General features: G+C 37.7%; 1 protein-coding gene across 1 annotated transcript; it reads right to left on the reverse strand.

Annotated features, from left to right (window-relative positions):
- Positions 1-2,128: 2,128 nt before the first annotated feature.
- On the reverse strand, positions 2,129-17,430 carry TNMD (tenomodulin). Its single transcript, XM_045817693.1, has 7 exons — positions 17,383-17,430; positions 17,083-17,214; positions 8,005-8,145; positions 7,699-7,800; positions 4,188-4,341; positions 2,647-2,813; positions 2,129-2,338 (listed from the first exon to the last, which is right to left on the reverse strand). Exons 1-7 carry the CDS (start codon positions 17,428-17,430, stop codon positions 2,129-2,131), a joined length of 954 nt encoding a protein of 317 aa, XP_045673649.1.
- Positions 17,431-21,821: the final 4,391 nt, after the last annotated feature.

The raw sequence follows: 21,821 nt of genomic DNA on the forward strand, positions 1-21,821 counted from the left end.
GAATGTGGAACAAATTTTGCGTTAAGCTTGAACATTCATCTGCAGAAATGATTTGAATGATTCAGAAAACCACAGCTATGGACAGCTGGTGATTGACAGCTTCATCATAACATCGTGCCTGCTCATGTATTACACCTTGTGCAGAGGTTTTTGGTGAACCATCAAATCACTCAGGTGACTCAGCCCCTTTTGTAACCCAGGTTTGGTGCCCTGAAACTTCTGGCTTTTCCCAAAACTAAAATTACCTTTGAAAGGGAAGAGATTTCAGACTGTCAATGAGATTCAGGAAAATATGACAGGGCAGATGATGGTGATTGGGAGAACTGTGTGAGGTCCAAGGTGCCTACTTTGGAGGGGCATCATTGTCCTATATACAATGTTTCTTGTGTCCTGTATCTTCTTCAATACATGTCTCTATTTTTCATAGCACGTGGCTGGATACTTTCTGGACAAACTTCATATATTTTGGATGTTTTATTTTTCTTAGGAAATAAATAGTATGCCTTCTATTTCATTTGTATCCCCACAAAGCATAGTACAATGTATATAGTACAATGTAAACTGTATAAATTTAAGTATGTCAAGAATTTTAAATTATTGGCTCATCTTAAAAATCAGTGTTAAAAATGAATAATTAATTAATAAACAATGATAGAGAACACCATAAACTTCACACAACCTCAAATTAGTTTCATATATTTTACATTTTTCTATTTCAACTCTAAGTTAATGCCTGCTATGATCATTGAAGTACTCCAAAATTCTCAGATGTCTTCTAAATCATTAATAATAAGAAAATATTTTCAATGATGTTGCATAGTCAGTTATGTTTTATTGTGTTGTCATTCTGTGAAAATTGGTAATTCACCTATAGCATGTATGCTAATTATCAATTAATGATTGGCTAATCTTAACACATCCTTGTTTTATTTGGCAAAATAGGACATCCTTGACAAATCAGTTCTATTTGCTTCCTCAGTTAAATGGGGGTAAATGACTCCTGCTCCATACGCATCTTGGTGAAGATTTTATTCTTTGAAAATGCTTTTCTGATGTAAAGATTCAGACAGATACTGTCCTAACACAATAAACTGAAGTTCAGAAATGAAGGGGCCACCTTCAAATGAAACTGGAAGGGGTGAGAGATTGGTCAAATAGGAATTTTGGAACTAGAACTAGCTGGGACATCAAGGTTAACATTACTCTTTAACCACTTATTTTCCTCTCCCCTTTGCTCATTTTCCCTTTCCCCAGCAAAGTATCAGGTGATCAGGAATTAAGCCTTACCCTTCTTTTTAAGAAAGTGGCATATTGCTAGTTCCTTATGGTTTTGGAGGGGGAAAAAGTCTCATTTGACTCTTCACCTCAGTAATTTCCTATAATGCCTGTTTCTTTGAATGATATTTATGAATCTACATTTTCCAGACAATTTCCTTGGAAAGTTTTATAACCAGACACTAATCTAAAGTCAGGTCAGGCTTAAAGGTTATGAAGTGTTAAATTTGTCCCAAGTGGAGCTCCTATTCACAGGAGAGCCTGGGACTTTTTTTTTTTTTTTGCTAGGTTAGCATTCTCCTTTGCTGTGTCTGAGCACTTGGAATATTTTAGTGTTGACCCGCTGTGACCCATTCTCTGTTTAGAGGATTAATAGATGCTTGAGTGGGTCCACAATATGTCTTTCATGTATTTAAATACCGGGGTTATGCATAAAAGGACACTTTTTATACATTAGTTACAGGGACATTTTTATCATTAGCCTCTAATTTCCACTTTCTCAATAGAGCAGTGTAAAATATGGCATTTGAGAATTCTTATGCTTTGCACTTTCTTACTCCTGAAACATGATGAAATGCAAGTTTCCATTGTTTTCCTCCATGTTAAACAGATGTGCTCTATCTCAGTTGCAGAAAATATTCTTAGCAAACACTTACTCAGTGTGTTCAGCAGCAATCAGGCCATTGATGATGATATAGAAGTTTATTAAAACATGAGAGAGGAATTACCGACAAGTAATTCTGGGGTGCTGACTACCAGGAGGCAAATGCCTCATAGGCAGAGATTTATTGAATAGCATGCATTTATTATATGTTGGCTGTCTGAAGTTTAAGCAATGAGCTCAAACTTGCTACTAGACCCTCCCCAGCATACGGGCCACCCACCAATTGCAAGGCATGATAACACGACAGATAACCCGCCCTCCTTGGTAGCAGTATGGATATGGGTAGTAACCTAGTAAAGGTTCACAGACACGGCGACAGTAGCGGTTGCCTCGACGGCAGTAAATACAGCAATAACCTCTCTCATCCAGCATGGGGTCAAATTCTATTCCATTTTCAGTCTGAAAAAAAGAAGGAGTCAGTGTTGGAAGGGAAATTTCACTAGGAAGAGGTCCACCAAACAGGGGAGGACTGTAAGACTATATGAATTGGGGACTGTTGAGAAATTAAGTTCCTTAGCCTAACCATGGAGCTACCTCAATAGAGATCAAGGCTGATTTTAAATGAGTCTCCTGGGGATTTCAAGTTTCTTGAATATTTTTTTTTGTTAAAATTTATCATTCTCCTTTCAATGACTTTGATCTGAGGGATAGTGAGATTTTTGAGGGCTTTGTTTTTCCTCTAACAAGAAAACAGAAACATAACTCACGTAGTCATTTACTGTCAGTTCTTCTTCACTTGCTTGTCTGGTGTGACGTGTCTTCTCCACCTTCACTTGAGGGACAACCCACTGCTCATTTTGTTCAATGCCCTTTTTTTCAGTGGTAGGAAAGTGAAGATCTTCACCATCCTCTTCAAAATCTTGTAATTCTGAAACTAAGGTAATAAATACAAAGTTGAGATACAACTGCTTTGCAAATGTTTCTGAAAGAAGTGACAGGGAAGATAGCATATGGAGCTGGACATTATCCTTGTGTCTCTCACTGTCACCATGTAAGCATGCATGAATCACTTTTCCAAGCTCTTACAGCTGATATTCTAAGGAGATTTTCCAAAACAAATATGACTATTCCCATGTGAACAGACCTATTCTTTGCTCATTTGACATCAAATACTTACTGCTTTGCTTCATTTGCATACTAAATTAGAAATTGAGGACAGGGAACCTTCGTGTCTTCTACAAGGATTTCACCCATGGTAGATGAAATTTTGTTATGTTGTCTGATTTTAGTTGGTACTCTCTGTTGTCCTCCCTCTTCCCTTCTCTTTCCTGTCTTAAACTTTCTATTCAGAAATAATCTTAGATTCACAGAAGAGTTGCAAAGACCAGTACAGAATTCTATTTTCTCCTAATCTTAAATAACCATAATACAATGATCAAAACTAAGATATTTGTATTGGTACAATACTATTAGCTAAACTACAGACTTTGTTCAGTGTTCATCATTATTTCCACTAATGTCTTTTAGAAAAACAATGCTGAAGCAGAAGTTCTAGCATCCAATCCAGGATACTACAGTGCATTTATTTGCCTTTTTTAAGGTGTCAGAGTACCAATAGATGCCTGCACTGGTTACAGTGGCCCTTCTTAGGTAATATAGTAATCTATGCTGCCCAGAATGAGAGAGACTAAGTCCTATGTTAGTCAAGCAGAAAAAGATGTCCAAAGACCTTTGTGTTCCCTGTGGACTGACTGAAAGTTGAGAGTTGGACTATTCTACTCTGGACTTCTAGCCCTCAATTACTTTTATAGTGATTCCTAAAACAGCCACAAAGACATTTGTATTGCAGTGGCTGTCTTATCATCTAGGGAGAATGCCACCATTTGGCATAGAAAATCATTCTTGAGACAACAGAGCATTTTTTGGCTCTTCTCTCCTCTGGTCTTGAGTTGAGCACATAGTGAGTAGTTTGAGAAATAGTCTGGTATCCCAAGGGCAATGAACATAGATATGCAAAGAAAGATTAACTTTTTGCTATCACTGGTCACATTAAGGTGGTGTAACATTTTTTTGGGATATTTAAAAGCCTGTCAGCATTAATTTATCTGATTTATAGCTTGGTTGTGAAAAATGTTCACTGGCAGTCAGCATATACAGTTTCATCTAAGAAGATATAAGCAGATCCCTTGTTTTCATAGAAAAGTAGTCTTTAAATGCTGGGAACATTAACCTGTTACTGATTTTGGAAAAAGAAGGAGAAAAGAAAAGGAAGAAGGAGAGGAGGAAGAGGAGGAAGAAAAGGCCATACCTGCTATTAGAGTGGGATTGATCCAATACATGGTCACATTATCACAAATCTCCAGAATTCTGGAATTTTTAAGAAAGTCTCGGTTTTCAATAGGCTTTTCTGCTGGGACCCAAATCACTGACTGTTCAAAGAAAGTTGTGGTAATTTCTTCATTCTGAGAGGAGGAAGTAGTTTAGAGTGGGGATAGGCAGAGAAATTAATAAAATGAGTGAGACATTATGGAATACTGAAACAATGCTATATTTTGAGTCTGAATAACAATTCAGTCCCAAGGCTGCCAGTGAAGTAGCTCTGTGCTTTGCATATAGTAGGTGCCCCTTGGGAGAGTTAACAACCAATCCTTCTTTCTAACGGTAAGGTTGCTCACTGAAATAGGAGCCTTCTCTGCTACCATTTCACTTAAATGTGGGAAGGCTTTCCATCAATATCTGGACCACCCACTGGGCCATGCATTTTTAAATGTGGGTTTCTGAAATCCTAAGTGATTTGCATTTGTTTTCTCTCTTTTCAATGGATGTCTTAAGTGCCTGACATTTTTTTTTGTTTGTTTGTTTTCAACTAGGGTTGCAAGCAGGATTTGATCTGAAACTGGAAAAAAAAACTGCTACAGTTTAAACTGGTGAGATCAGTGAAATAGCAACCAAATGTAATATTTTAGTTTTATAGGATTTTCCTATTAATGGTAGCTAGGAGGAGGGCAAAAGATGTCCTTTTTATTTTAAAGTCAAGTCTCCAGCTTGTGGCTTGATTGACCTTACCACTAAAGAACTCCTTTCATTCTAGATGCTTAGAGTTTGTCTCAGAGTTTTTTTTTCTTTAGGTAGCCTTTCTTATATTGTCAAGAATGCCACCTTCTCCTCAGTTTCTAGTACTGGAAGTAGTTGTTTTGTATACTGTGGATGAAAAAGAGTCAAATACTAAATGTGACAAGCTCAGGTGAGGCCTGCATGGAAGCCTTATTAACCAAAAGAGACCAGAGACCAAAAAGAGCCACATAGGTCTGAGCATAAAACTTTCTAACCAAAAGCAAGTCATGGTGGGTAGACATGTCCCAGGCTGGTATCGTCCCTAACAAAGGTCAGTCTTTACCTTAACTAAGGCCATCTATTGTCTTTTTGCACCTATGATAACATACCTTTGGAATGTCAGGGTAATTTTCTTTTTACACACTCCTCAGGACACAATCTCCCAACAAGGCAGAGGCCACAAAACCCCTCATTTTTTATTATTATGTTAATTTTTAACTGTTAACTATCCTTTACCCACCAAAGTAAAAGAAGTATGTGCCTATACGTTTTACTTTTTAGCCAGTCCCAGAAATCTCCCTTTGCTTCCTCCTGCCTCCCTGATCTATCACCAATGGATTTCATATAACCCCTTAGGCTTCCTCCTTTGATCATAATATATAAAATAAGGTGATAAACTGCCATTCTCTGGAGCATTTTCTCAATCCATTGAGATTTTGCTTCCTGGCAATTGTTGTCAGTATGGCTCAAATAAACTCATAAAATTTCTTATTGGTTTGGATGTGTCTTACGTCAACAATACCTCATTCATACTCATTTGTCTTTTGACTCCAACATTCCCCCCCCTTATAAGGCTTTCCCCTTTCTCTTTTGTTTTAGCTTTATGATTTTAGCTTTTTTATTTATTCTGTGAAATATGGTTTTGTATAATTTTTCCTTAGTCATTTAAAACTCTAAAGTCTTAGTTCCTTTGCCCTTTATCTATAAAAATCTTGGGAGGCATTGAAAGGGACTGTACAAAAGGAGATTGGCATGCTGACTAACTTTGTTATCAAAATCAGCACTATTTTTTATACCTGCTCTGCATGTTTAACATGCAAAAACTATGGATACAGAGGTGAGGGAAACATAGAATAAGAGAGTCTTTGTCATTCAGGACCATGAATTTATCTCATAAAATATCTGTAGCCTGAATATAAAAAATAGGTTTTTCTTGAAGATAAGTAATCTTGCTATAATGAAATGAATAGTTGTGTTATTTAAAAGATTCAGAAAAATTTACTGAAGGATAAATTAGGGCCAAAATGAGCCATTATGGGTCTTTACCTTTATTTACTTATTTATTTCAGAAAAATAAATCCTGTTGTGTCAGTTTTGACTCTAATTGCTGGCTGGCACTACACAAAAGCTTATATTATTTTCTGTAAAAGCACCATATGACATTGGGTTTAGGAACTTTTTATACTATTCATTCTTCTTTCATCTTACCCTTACTTCCTATAGTATTTCTAATATCCTGGAAGTTGTTCTGTTCCTCAGATGCATCTAACTTCTGCTTATTTAAAAAAATATACAATTTTTGTTTACTACCATATACCTTAAGAAATCTTTTTCCTTAGATGTTCTAGTACTAAGTGTCTATAATTTCTGTGGCCATGAAGAGAGCAGTAGCATGTCTATGGGAGCTGATGACAGCTCTGAGACTTGGGTAAGGGAAAGGAAAAAATACTTCCCACCTCATCTCACTCCAAAAAATAAGAAAAAAGAAAAGAAAAGATGAATAGGTAGATGAGCACTAAGATGGAGAAAGTGGGAAGGAGAAAATTGAAGAACGAGGGAGAAAGAGAAGAAAGAGAAAGAGGTATTTACAGTATACAGAGAGACCAGTGTACCATTGCCATAATCTCACTTTAGATTTACCAGTTAAACTCTAAAACAAAACCAATCTAACCAAACACACATTTGTTTCTTCCTGGCTACAGTAGGGGTATGCTGTCAAAATATGGCCTTAGCTCATGTTCCCCTTCTTCCTCTACTAAAGCAACTTAGTGTAATTACAAACAGAATATAGAGGAAAAATTTAGAGCCTCAAGGGCTTTACAGATGGCTGTATTTTAGGCAATAATCCTTCATTTCCCACTAGGCCTTCATGGGCTACATAATAATCTCACCAGTTCCCTGGCCTAGCAGTGTGTTTTCAGATAAATTGTATTACACTGTGGTTCTTACCTTCTTTGCTTTTGCCTTTCTTAGTGATTAAATGTAGATTGTTCCCTTAGCATCCCAGCAAAAAATGGAAAGGTGAATGAACTGAATGAAATCTTTGAAATAGGTAAGTGATAGTGTGACAAAAATGGCAAGGATACCGCGTGGCCTTGGAACTTTTCTTTTTAGGTCTTTATCTTGGGCAGGATTGATTTTGTCCTCCTGCTCACCCCTTTTACTAGAAATCTTTGGTTTGGGAGCAAAGGTATATAATATTAATGGCCACACAGGTACAGTGTTGCACCTAAAAGCATGAACTTATTTTTTGAAAGGTCTGAGTTCAATATTGCAATCTGCTACTCACTATCTGTGTGACCTTCGGAAAGTCACTTTTCAGTTCTGAGTCCCAGTTTCCTCCTCTGAAAATGAGGATAACAGTAGCACCTATCTGTAGGTTCCAAGTGAGAATCAAATGAAAGTAAAGCATTTAGTGCAATGTCTGACACATAGTGAGCACCCAATAAATGATGGCTTTTACTGCCACTATTATTCATACATACCTCATCTATTTCTTCCTCTGGTTCAGAAAATTCAGGAATCACTTTGATCTGAGTTTTGATAAAGCATTTTTGAAGACCTACAAAGTAGATGCCAGTGTATCCCTGTAAAACAAAAAGAAAAAACCTCCTGAAAGAGCTGGAATTAATGAGTTCCATGGTCTGTCAGGGCCCTAGGCTGGCAAAATTTGAATTCAAAGGGAAAACTTTGTCTTATAAATTAAATGAAGGCTACAGGCTATTTTTAACTCAACTAAAATGTTGTAATATTTTAAGTGAGAAGCCTTTGCGGAGAAGTATCCAACTTACATTTTTAAAGTCATGTACTTCCAATGTTTCATCAGTGCCATTTCCACTTCTGAATATTTCGGTTCTGGTCACAGGGTCAATTTCCATGTAAATCTTCTTCTTTTCTCCATTGCTGTAGAATGTGTGCTCCATGTCATATGTCTGGAAAACAAGGAAACGAGTTCTAAGATACTCAGTGTGTCCATTCATATGACACTTTAATTGAGTAATATCTGGGGTGCATTTTCTTGCCACAATCTGTAGCCAGGTGCCATTTCAGTAGCTTGCCACTGTGATTTTTCTGAGACTCAAGTGAGATGATTTTTGGTGCTGGAGCTGATATGGGGATCTATTTGGAGCCCATATTTTGTATTCAAGCCAAGTTGCTGAACTACTTACTAAGAATTCCAACAGTTTTCTTGGTAGCATTGACTAAATAGCAAATGATATTTTGCAAAACAACCTGTAAAGTACTTACCCTGTGTTGAGCAGAGGAATCATCTCAAACCTATGCTGTTTCTTTAAACTAAGCACTTTCTAAGCACTCAATGGTCACCCCCCTCACTCCCCATGAAATTCATTAGGTTTGATACAAAGATTTGAACACATTCACTCTTTGGCCAATTTTAAGTAATAATGTTACCCTGGTCTCAATTACTTCATTTTTCCCTTTAAACTCCAGAAAACATTTATCACCTTCCCCTAACCTTCTCTTTTATGGCCTAACCAACCCCCCTCAGTTTATTCTTGAATTCAGTTTTCCAAACCTGATTTAGTTGGTTTCAAGTTCTCCAGATTCTCCTATATGTAGAATTCAACAATTGTATCAAGTGCCTTGCAATAAGTAACATGGAGTTTACCAAAGAGAGTGCCTTGGAAAGGGTGTTTATCAGGTCATACTTGAGTGGTTGAAATGAAACCCTGGACTTTCTCCTGCCCTCTAAAAGAGGCAATTCTCTTTCTAAGGATGAAAAAGATGAGTCTTACAGAGTGTCCAAGTTTAGCAGCAAGTCCATTAGTTATAACTGAGAACGTTTTTATAACCAAAAGCAAATAACAAGCCTAAACATGTTTGTTCCCTATCCCAAACCAAGCCAGACCTGATGGTGCCATGTGGAATTCTGTCTTGTTAGGAGGCTTTCAGCTATCAAGTTTCTTTGTGCTCATTTCTTGTTACCAAAACAATTTGGTAAACTAAAAGCCTGAAAAAGAAGCCATCTACAGAACCAATGTTGCTTTTTAATGATACAATTCCCAGTGGCAGGTTTTTAGAGCTTCCACTAGTTGAGGTTGTTTTTTGATGTCTGCCAGTGTCTGTGACTGAATGTTAGTTTAACTTGTTCAAATTGTCTCCAACTCAAGTAGAAAAACAAGTTGGAAGGTTTTGTAGAAACAATGGTACTTCAAACATGAAATATCTGTGTAGTTGCTGAATAGAACAAAAAACAATGTCCTTTGCCTTTTAGTAAACTTACAGTGCCTTGAATATGGCCAGTACTTAAGTATTTGTTCAATAAGCTTTTCCCACCAATGGTGATTTCACATCTTCTTAAAGAGAGATTTTGAGCATTGGCAAGGTTTTCTAAGAGACTGTATTTTAAAAGGGAAAGGAAAAGAGTATTTAGAACCTTCCAGCAATTGCAGGGTTAACTCAGGAAGTGTAGCCTGGTTTGTAACAGGTAGCTAATTCCTTTGGGCTTGTTATTTGCTTCTAGTTATAAATATGTTTTCAGTTACAGCTCTGCAGGCAGCTTGGGAAACTTCTACTTATGGAAACAAATTGAGCTCTCAGTTGACCTGACCTATGATGCATCCACTTAAGTCCAGTCTTGTCAGATCTCCCAGCAGAGGACAATGTCTATAGAAATACTATCAATTGTTGAGACAAATGTTGACACCACTAGTCATTGGGGGTGGGGTGGGGTGTTTGTTTCATCAGTAGCACCACTGATGGACTATTGCATGGAAAAATGAGGTTAGAGACCAGGAGATGTTGGAAGGCTGCCTACCCAGGCAAAAGAGAAAATACAGACTGTATTTTCAATCACTCACAGAAAACTATGGAATCACACCGGTGACATTTAGAATTTCAGTGTACTTTTGTGGAATGAGTTTTCCTGTGTTGTTGGCAATGTGCTTCACTTGGACACCTTGCTAGATGAAAACTATTGGAAACTGCCAAGCTCAGCAGATCTTGATTATTTTCAACATTCTTTCAAAGTTTTGTTAAGTTTTGATGGAGGAGAAGGGGTCCATTCTGATTGTATTTATTGACCAGCTTGTTGGCTTTTTGGTTAGCAATGGTAGGTTGCTAAATAGAGTAGGATCAGAATGGTTTCATTTATGTGTGAATTCTGGGTGGCGGGTAAGGGTAGGGTGATGAGCTATATATTCACCCAGATGGAATTCCACTATCAAAGGTGTCCATTTGAAACAGACTGTCTTTTGTCTAGGAAGAGGATGATGGTGTCTCACTTTAAACTGTTTGGGGATGAGTTTGAGCAAATCCAGACATACTGTCTCGCCTGGGTCCCTGTGGAGCACATTGCCTGGATAATGGTTATACAAGCTTCACTGGCCAATATGAAGACTGAGCTCATGCCTTTGGCCTCAGAAGTAATTTTCTCTCTACTAAGTTCATTGGCTCAAGGGCTGAGGGTCTCTCTGGAGATGAAAGAATAAGTAGTTTTGTCTTTTTCAGGCATAAACTAGAGACAAAGTGGCTGGCCTAAGAGAGGCGTGAATGGGCTCCCAGTATTTCATCTCAGAGTGCCCCCAACTCAGCTTTATTCCAGAAAGGACAGAGCAAGGACAAACACTTCTGTCAAATTGGCACATTGAAAAACTTAATCCAGGAAGGCTTCTAGCTTCCCTTTTCTGTTCTTTTCATATTGTGTTTACTTTATATCCTCTTAGTCCTTTCTCCTTTTCCAATTTCCTTCTAACCCTTTGTCTCCTGTTTAGACACCTATGAATCTTGTGGTGCTTCAAATAGCTTATGTTAAATAAAAAATCAATCTTACAAATGATTTCACACTAAGATGTTAGCTATAGGTGTTTGTCTATTAAAATAATTCAGTGCAATACTCAAAAGACTGAATTATGTTGTAGCTGGTGTGGCTCAGTGGATTGAGTGCTAGCCTGTGAACCAAAGGGTCATCAGTTCGATTCTCAGTCAGGGCACATGCCTGGGTTGCAGTCCAGGTACCCAGTAGGGGGCACACAAGAGGCAAACACACATTGATGTTTCTCTCTCTCATTTTCTCCCTCCCTTCCCCTCTATCTGAAAATAAATACAATCCTTTTTTTTAAAGACTGAATTAACAATGGTGGATGTTAAGTACAATAGCACCAGAAATAGGTGATATTTGAGGGGCCAGGACATATTCCCAGCCACACATAAGGCTGGTTTTAACTACAAAGGCTAGCCCACTGGAGTGGGACAGGAGAGCAATGGAGTGAAATATGACTCAGAAGTGAAATGAGATAGATATGTGTTTAAGCACCAGGCAGTGAGAGATGTAAGAAGTTCACATTGACAAAACATGGAGAAAACACAAACTTGTTTTGCTTCCTTGCCCAGGAATTCTTTCCTTGGACTAGTGAAGTCTTCTACTCAGGCTGAAAATGAGCCCTAACATCCCCCTTTCACAGTTTGCCCAGTTTTCTTGCCTCAATTTATGACAACTTTTGAGGACAGAAAAGAAAGCTTTTTGTCAAGAGTATGACCCATGCACATGAACTAAAAGGGGGGAATGTGGGTGGGAGGCAGTGTACAGGGCGGAAGGTAATAATGGGGAGCAAATGGGACAAATGTAATAGCATAATCAATAAACTATATTAAAAAAGAAAACACCTAAATGTTATTATTTCTGCCATAAAACTTTCCATGGACTCCTGTTATACTTTGAATCAGACCTTCTGCTCATGTGGGTCTACATGGTGAGCAGCCTCCCCAGTAGTTTCCCATGGATGCTGTCTGCCAATATGAATATCTTTGTGTCAATGCTAAATGATTTTGAACTAGCTTCTCCACTATAAAGCTAAAGTGATGTGAAGTCACATACTTGTTCCAATTAAAATAATATCATCCTGGTAAAAAAAAAAGAGTAAATCTGCCTCAGACCTCAGTGAGATGGAGCTGTTTGGGGGTGTAGGGGCAAATAAGTTTATCCTGTCTTGAAAGGGATTTGAGGGCATTTGTCTTAGGTTTGTGTTTTTGGAATCTGTGATTAATCTAGCTGTTTTACTCTCCATCTTCATCCTTTACTGTCTGTTTATGAGGTACACTCTCCAAAGGTGAAGTACATGCTCAGAATTGCTGGCTAGCAAGTGTTAAACTGGAAGAAAGAGAAGGGAATGCATTATACTATATTATTACCAACATAGCCTGTGGGAATTAAAGGGCCTCTGGGTATTTCTTTACCAACATAGAGCAGACAGATTGTTTCTTATGCAAAGTTGGACTTCTGCATCTTCAATCACCAGTTTTCAGCCCTGAAAAAAATTGGCATAAGCAGCGCAGACATTCCTCTTTTTCAACAAGAAAAATACCATTTCTTTCATCCATAGACTCAAGCTGGCTGGGAAAATTTCCCCTATTCACTCTCTCCCCCCACCTACCCATTATTCTGAAACTTAGTTGAAAAATAGTTGAAGGAATTCTCAGACTAGATTCTACTCCTAGCCTTAGCTTTGCCACTTATAAGCTATGTGACTTTGGGAAAGTCACCAAATGTCTCTGGAGGCTCAGTTGTCATTTTTACCTGCCCCCCCCCCCACCAGATACAATGTTTAATTGCTGACAAAATCAATTCTGCTCAGATGTGGGCTGATACATTGTCAGATTGACCAGTGAACTAACACTACCTGTTGATCACTTGGGTTGCTTTCCCCTTACAGCTCCAATTCCACTTTCAGCTACTAAAGGACAGCTCCCACTGATGACCCAGGCTTTCCTTGCTGGTGCCAAATAGGTTGCTTAGCATATGCTGCCTTAGAAGAATGAAGGAACTGAATAAGAATGTGCCATTAGCCCTAGCTAGTGTGGCTCAGTGGATTGAGTGAGTGCCGGCCTGTGAACCAAAGGGTTATCAGTTCAATTCCCAGTCAGGGCATGTGCCTGAGTTGTGGTCCAGGTCACCAGTAGGAGACATGCGAGAGGCAATCACACACTGACGTTTCCCTCCCTTTCTTTCCCCTCCCTCCCTCCTTTGCTCTCCGAAAATAAGTAAAAATAAAATCTTAAAAAAAAAAAGAATGTGCACCTAGTAGCCAGAGTCCTGATATACATAATTGGAGAGGCCATGCTTATTCTAGAGCAAAATCTGGCCCAATGAGAGTTTTGATTGAAAAGTTGGCTTTTTGTCACAATGGATTAGGAGGAAGATACAATTCAGAGAAGTCTTCTTTTTTAAAATGATCACATGGCACAAGTTGACCTGTTGAGGAGATTCCAACTAAAACTCCAACTTTTTCCTTGAAGGTATGAATGCTTCTCCAGACCCACATTGTACCTACCAAAATACTGTGTAGGAGAGCCCAGAAAACTCAGGAAGGAAAGTCACATATCCTGTGTGTCTCAAAGAAGAGTGAATAAAGTTGGTCTCTGTCCATATAAGTATTAGATAAGTAGGCACAGATTACTTATTTAGACCCAGACTTAGCCAGAAGGTGCTTATTCTGAGAAGATGATTTTCATTCTAGAATGATATTGGGCTCACAATCCTAAGTGAGACTGTTTTCATGGTTTTCTGCAGCTGAGGTGGTGGGGACTACAGAAGGATGACCATCTATTTCTATTACATCTCATCTTATGTTGATGGTACGTAGAAGTTGAGGGGAAGTCCCCAGGAATTTGCTGATTGTTGTGTGTGCCTTAGAAGTTATGGTTTCCAAATAGCCCTAAAGTCACAAGAAAGTTCCTAGATATGGCAAGGAGAACAACATGTAATTAATTTAATTTATTATTATTCTGATTCATTCTAGAAAAGATTGGAGGGGATAGGCTACAAGGTCTGTGTTATACCTAAAATCTTTCAGTTCAAGGGCTGGAGTTTTTCTAAGTTTTTTTCTGTTGTTGGATTAATTAACTGGGGAGTTGGCTTCTAATTGTTTCAACTTGAATGTGCAATACAGGGAGCTTTAAGCAAGAATGTTTGACCAGAGAATATGCTCCAAAGTTCCTGTGCAATCATTGCCTGGAAGTGAAGCCTTATTGTAATGCTCTCTCAAAATCTCTGTGTCAGAATAGTTCCTATCTTTGGTTAAGAAAGCTGAAAACAAGAGATTGATGGATTGGCTTTCATTCACCTCAAGTGGCTTCTGTATGTGGCTATAGTCTAACGGGCTTGTTAGTCCACAGGTGAGTGCAACAGTGCACCCAGATTTATTCTTCCTTGTTTCACCTTATTTTGATCCCTTTCTCTTTGACACGTTTGTGCATTCACATGCACATATGTTCATGATTGAGGTGCATAGAGAGAGGGAGGCAGTCAAGTATGGCTTTATCCCCATTTGGGATCAAGAATTTGGATATTTTTGTTCACCAAAGCAAGAAAGAATGGAAAGAGGGGAGGCCTTACTGGCATGGAAATGTCAACATCAGATGTGGGATATTAAATAAACACTGTTTATAAACAAATATTGAAAAATAAAATAAAAGGGAGGTGTGGTAGAGGTTAGAGGAGCAAACGCTAAGAGCTTGCAGAAAGCCCCAGGACAGCAAATAAGTCACTGCCATCTATAAGCACAACAGCATCAATAGTTCTTTCCACCAAGGACCCCACAGTACTCATAGATCCTTCAGGGTTGTAAAGGAAAGTCCAGAAGAGCTTGGGTTTTAATCTGCTAACTGTTAGTTCCTGCTAGGTCATGATTTTAAGGGTACAGGTTCTTTAACTTGTGCAAAATGACCAAATCTTTTTCCTCTGCAAATCTCCTCCCAAGACTAAATCTCCTTCCATTGACTGCTCTGTTCTTCTTAGGATTCATAAGTCATCTCCGAGGAAGGCTTATTGTTAGTATTAGCCAATAATTAGACCATATATATTAAATCATAGATGGATTACTTCACAAGAGATATGATTCCTGATAAACTTCATTTAGGACTGTAACCCACCTCTTCTAAGCATGCACTAAGTTTTACTTTTGGTTTGAAGTATTACGGGATTGGTTCTTCTAATCCGTCAAAAAAGAGAACTAGAGTGAGAAGCAAATATGGTATAATACTGAAGCGGAGGGGTCCATGGGCACTGTTAGTGAGTTTGGCACCTGGCAAAATAAAAGCAAGGCCCCTGCTTAGTCATTTATAGTTGCCCTAAGGCAAATAGCATGTAGGTTTAGAAAAACACCTAAACTCTTTCAGAATAGCATTGACAGTATCAATGGATACAATAAAACAAGAAAGGTGATCTGGCCCCATGTTTAGGTAAGCATGCATGGGTGGTCCAAAGGGCTAGCTCTCTACAACACTTAGTTAAGTACATATGAACGTGGAGAACAAAAGGATTTATTGTCTTCTAACTCATCTGTAATTGTCAAGAGGATTGAGATTCAATTTGTGGGGCAGCATATCACATTGTGAATTAGCTAAGTGGTAGCAGAATTGGATTGGAATGCATTTTGGCACGCTTATTCATTTGCTATTTTCTTCCTGATCTCTATTACTTTGTGTACCTTGCTAGCCTTAATATATATGTGGCTTCTCTAGAAAGACACATGAACAGTAAATAGTTCAGAAGCAGGGAAGAGTGATTATCTATCTATCTATCTATCTATCTATCTATCTATCATCATCATCATTATCTATTTAGAAAGCTATCTATAGGCATTGGGTGATGCCTGAAATCTTTTCTGGAACAAAGTAGGCTGTTTCACTATTTATTCTCCCTCCTTAAAATAAGGTAGCCTCTGAAACTAAATGAAAGTGAGTATGGCAGCAGAGATGAAAAATCCAAGGTGTGGCTTTGCCTTATTTCTCTGTTTTCTTTTGGACACTTGTTCAATTGATTTTCCATTTTCTCCCCCACTAACTTTCTTTCTGCATAAATCCATAATCTTTCCTCTTTGCTCCTCTTGCTCCTTTGGCTCCTACTGGTCCATGCCAGCCCATTTTCTTCTTGCCTTTCATCCTCCCTGTCGCACTTGTGCTTTTCCCTTCCTACATCTGTTATCAAATACAAATGAGAATCTCATGACAATAAATTAATAACAATAGTAACAACAGCAACCCACACACAGAAGGAAAAATGTGGCAAAACCAGAAAACCATCTTGACACCTTGTAGCTTGTACACTTATTAATTCTCTTTCAAATGAAAATTGTTGACATGAAGGGACTATGATTTTTTTTAAAAAATCACATCTAGACTTGTCCATTGCTTGTGAGCCTGGAAGTAACAATAACACTAGGGTAAACTAATACCAACTACAATGGCCAGCCAAGCTTTACCAAATGACCCTAATATCAGAAGCTTTCTGAGATACCTGTAATTTATTACTTGTTTCTACCTTGTGGCATTACTCTCTCAGTGACATAATGACAATTGTGGCTGTTTAGAAGCTGAAAAGCTCTAGTTAATTTTTCTTAAGCTGTAAATAAATGTGAACTCAGATATGAGAATTGCTCCTTCTGAAAAGGAGTTTGGTGCCTGTCCTCACAGCAGATGCAGTAATTCAGAAACATAATCCCTGAAAATTCTTTGCTGCCATTTCTGGTGGTTTCTTCTTATGTGGTGGTATAATTGCTTTTCCATAAGTTTCTGCCCAGGCAATTGAAAGAAAGATGAAAAGTATTTTCTTTTTACAGTAAAAATTTGCTCCTAGGAAGAGTCTTAACTCCTTAAAGCAAAGCATTACAAAAGAATGAGAAATTCTACATTCTGTAATTACTAGCTAAAATCCAGAAAACACATTTTTCCTTTACCAAAATAATTAGGCAAGTAAAAGAGAGCAAAATCTTCAATTCAGTCTTTCATACCACCAGAAAATAAACACAAAAGAGACTTAATGATTTTCATTTTCAGACTAATATATATGTCATTAAATTCAATCAAATTCAAAACAGAGAAGCATTGGACTACAATGTCCATTTACTTACTTTTTGGGGTGTCTCTGGCCAGAAGTGCTTGCCCCCACAAAACAGAACAATTAGGGTTAAGACCAGGATACCAAAAACCAATCCACAAATCTTAAGTGATTTACATATCTTCTTGGGTTTAAAAGCTTCTGCCTAAACAAAGAACAGAGAAAATAAAACAATACACAATAATCCTTAGAATAGCAAGCCATAATTCAAAGTCACCTTTGATTGCACTTTCTAATGTTCACATTGCTATATGATAAATAACCTCTGCAGCCATACTTCTGCTCAAAATGGAATAAATATTAATCAACTTACATTTAGAATGTGACAGTCCTCACAGTTCTCTGGAAGATTCTTGGCCATAGTCTCTCAGCACACAGTACACTTTCCCGGCTTTGAGAGAACTGAGACCACTGCTGAGGTGGAGTTGCAAGTGAGTCGGCTAACTGATGCCAGAGAAGAAGCTGAATTTATATGGCTCAAATATGTCATACCAGAGCCTGAGGGAGCCTAGGGGGCTCCTGTGCTGCAATTTGTTACATGGAAATCCCCACATATGTATATAACTTCTGTGCACACAATTCAATCCAGAATGGCAAAGATAGGAGGTATAATGAAAACTATTGTTCTAGGGGTTGGTTTGGAAGGGGACCAAGTCTAGGACATGTTGAAATAATTTTTCACTATGAGCTTAAAATATCAGTGGCAATATATTCTGCATACTCCAGAACTAAGCAAACAAAACAAGAAGAGTAATGATATCCTGATTTCAATTCCATTCAATTTAGTAAATATTTATTGCAGGGATATTAAATGTCAGGAACTGTGCTTGTCATTGGAGAGTCAGAAATGAATAAGATATTATTTCCTCCACTATGTTAAAGCTCTTTGAGGACTGAAATCAATATGTACTCAACTAATTATATTTAAAAACAGTCTTAAAAAGATTAAATATAAGTTTTCTCTCTCTTTTATCCTATTTCTCAGATTATTTTCCTTTCCTAGGTTCTCTTCCATAATCTGTTCCTTAATGTTGATATTCATTGTGGTTCTATCCTTGATGATCTTATACACTTCTTAGATGATCTCAGTCACTCTTATAGTTTAAAATATCACTTATGTATCAATTATTTCCAAATCTGTGTTTAGCAGCCCATTTTATCTCTTGAATTTCAAAGTCATTTGAATATCTCTACCTGGGTGTGCCTCAAAAATCTCAAATGCAACAAATATGTCCTGTGTCAAACTTCTTATTTTCAATAACCCTTTCTCCCACCCTACTTTCTTTCCTATATTCCTAATCTTGGTTGGTGGCTATATTAGTTTACTAAAGCTGCATAACAAAGTACCACACACTAGGGTAGTATAAACAACAGAAATTTATATTTCACAGCTTAGGAAGTCCAAGATCAAAGTGTCAACAGAGTTGGTTTCTTCTGAGGCCTCCACCCTTGCCTTGTAGATGGCCTTTTTCATTTTCACATGACATTCTTCCTCTATGCATGTCTATGTTCTAATTCTCCTTCTTATAAGGACACTAGTCATATTGGATTACAGTCCATTCATAAACCCTTAGTTTTTTTTAATTACCTCTTTAAAGGCCCTGTCTCCAAATACAGTCACATTTTTAGATAATGGGTACTAAGGCTTTAACTTATGAAATTGTTGGGGGGTGTACAATTTAGCCCATAACAGTGGAACAATCACCCACCCAAGGCTCCAAAATGAGAAACCTGAGGTTTGTTTTAGACTCCCCATTCTTTTCCACATTCCCTTTGTCCAATAAGTCACCAAGTTGTGTTGATTCAAAATTCTTATAGTTTTCAAAGTCCTTCTTTTCTTTCCTTTTTTAGTTTTTTTTTAAAGATTTTATTGATTTATTTTTTAGAGAGGGAAGGGAGGGAGAAAGAGAGAGAGAGAGAAACATCAATGTGTGGTTGCTGGGGGTCATGGCCTGCAACCCAGGCATGTACCCTGACTGGGAATCGAACCTGTGACACTTTGGTTCACAGCCCGAGCTCAATCCACTGAGCTATGCCAGCCAGGGCCATTCTTCTTTTCTATGTTGGCTGCTAAAGCCTTAATTTATGTTGTCATCTTCTATGACAAGTCTCAAATGAATATCTCTAACCCAGGTTGCTCTATTTGGGCTCTACACCCATGTGTTCATCTAACCTTTTGATGTCTCCATTTAAATAGCCCACAGGCACCTTCATTACCAAACTGAAGTAATTATCTCCATTTCTAAATGCAGTCTTCTTTTTGTATTACCTCTCTCATTAAAAGAAAAAATGATTAGTCTTTACATTAGAAACTTCCAAATTACCCTTAATTTCTTCCTCTTTTTGTTCACCTTCATGCCTAATCAATTGTAAACATTGTCTCTGAATTATGTCACCAATCCTATTCTTTCCATCCTTAATTGGCACTACCTTAGTTGAGGTTCTCATAGTTATTTTTACTGTTGCAATAGAAGCCTCAGTGATTTCCTTGCCTTCCATCCCTTGCCTTCAAGGTGACCTTACTAAAACTAAAATCTAAGTATAATCCCTCCATTGTTTAAAATCCTTTCATATCTATTGTCTATAAAATCAAAGCTATTTATGGTAACATCATAGTCATTTCACAGCCTGGACCCTGCTTATCTCTCCAGCCTTGATTTTGGATAATTTTGTTCATAAAGATGGAGCCAAATGGCTCTCACAGCTGGGCAGGGCCATGGAGCATATACATATGATTTCATCCACATCCTCACATGTTGAAGGAAAATAATTTTCTAATTGTTGAAGACATAATCATGAATAAAATTAATTATACAACTCATGAGATATGAGGGGGACCCAAAGAAAAAACTAATTATCTTCTGAAGAGTGGGCCTCTTGTAGTACAGGCTTCCCTGGCTAGGTGAGTGTTCTAGGAACCCATCTGTATCAGTGTACCAGCTGGCATTGTTGTGACAGGCTGCATTCTGCTTCAGTGAATATTTTTTGAAGACTCTTTCAATGTGTTTGCCCTTTTCATGATGGGTAATTTATGAGTGCTCATGCCCACACCATGGTGAGTGTTCAGCCGTTTTTGATGAAAAACGGCATGACCCCTGTGTTCCATCCTCCCTATTCACTCGATCTCACCCAGAGTAACCATTTTTTTTAAATTTCCCAGTGAAAAAACATCTTCAAAGGCAAATGTTTTGCTGATGTGGAAGAGGTGAAACAAAAAAAATGGCAGAAACACTAAAAAGCATCAAAATTGACAAGTCAAACTGTTTTGAGCAGTGGAGAAAATGTCTCAATAGGTATATTGCATCAAATGGTGAGTACTTGGAAGGTGACTGGAGTTTAAGCATGTAAGAATAAATACAGAACATTTTTATAAATAAGTTCTGGGTCTTTTGGGGTCCCCTCTTATATATGTTATGATTCCATTTGTTGTACAATTCTTTGGCCAAGTTTTTTTTTTTTTTTTAAGAATTATGAGTGCAATCTCATGGAAAACCTATATTTACTATGTTATGTGGCTCCTCCTCAACAGCATACTCACACCATGTTCCCAATGCCTTCCTTATACTTTATCGATACTGAGCACCCCCTGCTTTTTCACACTAAGGGCATTTGCACATGCTATACTCTATTTGGATTCCCCTTCCTCCTGTTGTCTACATGGGAAATCCCATTTAGCCTTCAAATGCTGCCTAGATGTACCAGTTCCTGAAACCCTTCCCTGGTCTCATCTCTACCACTTCATTAAGTTCATCACCCTTTCCCATATTCTATTTTTGTATCTTGTTCATACTCCAAATTACACTTTTTATAAAATTAGTTTTATGTGTTTTCCTTTTCAACAGATTTTGAGATCTTTTCAAACATCCCTTATTTGTTAAAAGGGTTAAATTAAAATAGATATCAAAGCAATGTGCCATAGAAGCATAAAGGGAGAAGTGATTAGTTTTGATTCAGGAGAGCAGGGAAAATGGCACAAAGCCCATGAAATTTCAGTGGATTATTCATTATTACTACTGTTTATTCAGTGCCCTCTCTGTGGCAGGCACTGTTATAGTGTTTGGTTACATATTTAGTAGTGGAAAATACAAACATAGTCCCTGACATTATAGAGCTCAGAGTCTAGTTTGGGAAATGGAAGTTAAACTAAAGGGAGAAAATCTTGTAAATAAATAAAAAAACATAATTTATAAAACACACTAAAAAGAAAAAGTTCAAGGTGCTATGAAAATACCTAATTTGGATTGGGGAGGTCAGAGAAGCCCATGCTGAGGAGCTGTCCCTTAAGCTTAGACCAGAATAATGAGTAGAAGTTAGCTGGTGAAGGGTGGGGAAAAGATTATTCCAGGCAGAGAGAAAAATACATAAAAATAGCTTAAAGCAGAAAAGAGGTTGTGTTTGAAGAGTAAAGGTAGAGTTGTAATGCAGCAAATGAGGAGAAAAATTGCTTGAGATAAAGCTGAAGAGGAGGAAGGAACCATATCACACACAATTGTATCTATTAGGACTGTTTTTGGCTGCATGTAACAGAAACCAAGTTATGGTAATTTAACAAAAATAAGGAGTTTATTTTTCTGAAATAATGTAGTTTCAATGTCAGCAGTCCAGAACTCACACAAGTTCCATCTTTTTGTTCCAAAATCCTTTGAGCATGGCTTTTCTCTTCATGCTTCTAAGATGATTATTAGACCTCCAGGCAAGGAAACAGGGGAGAATGCAAAAAGCAAAAGACATGTGACTGCTGAGTCTGTCTCT

Source organism: Phyllostomus hastatus, unplaced genomic scaffold, assembly GCF_019186645.2.
Source record: "Phyllostomus hastatus isolate PE091 unplaced genomic scaffold, TTU_PhHast_1.1 phas_scaffold_28, whole genome shotgun sequence".
NCBI lineage: Eukaryota > Metazoa > Chordata > Mammalia > Chiroptera > Phyllostomidae > Phyllostomus > Phyllostomus hastatus.

Bases quoted from the DNA above. Each gene is read 5' to 3' on its own strand.
- TNMD (XM_045817693.1), bottom strand. From the start codon at position 17,430: ATGGCCAAGAATCTTCCAGAGAACTGTGAGGACTGTCACATTCTAAAT. The intron at 17,215-17,382 runs GTAAGTTGATTA...TTCTTTGTTTAG, and splicing joins AGGACTGTCACATTCTAAAT to GCAGAAGCTTTTAAACCCAA. The intron at 7,801-8,004 runs GTAAGTTGGATA...TTTGTTTTACAG, and splicing joins AAGTACATGACTTTAAAAAT to GGATACACTGGCATCTACTT.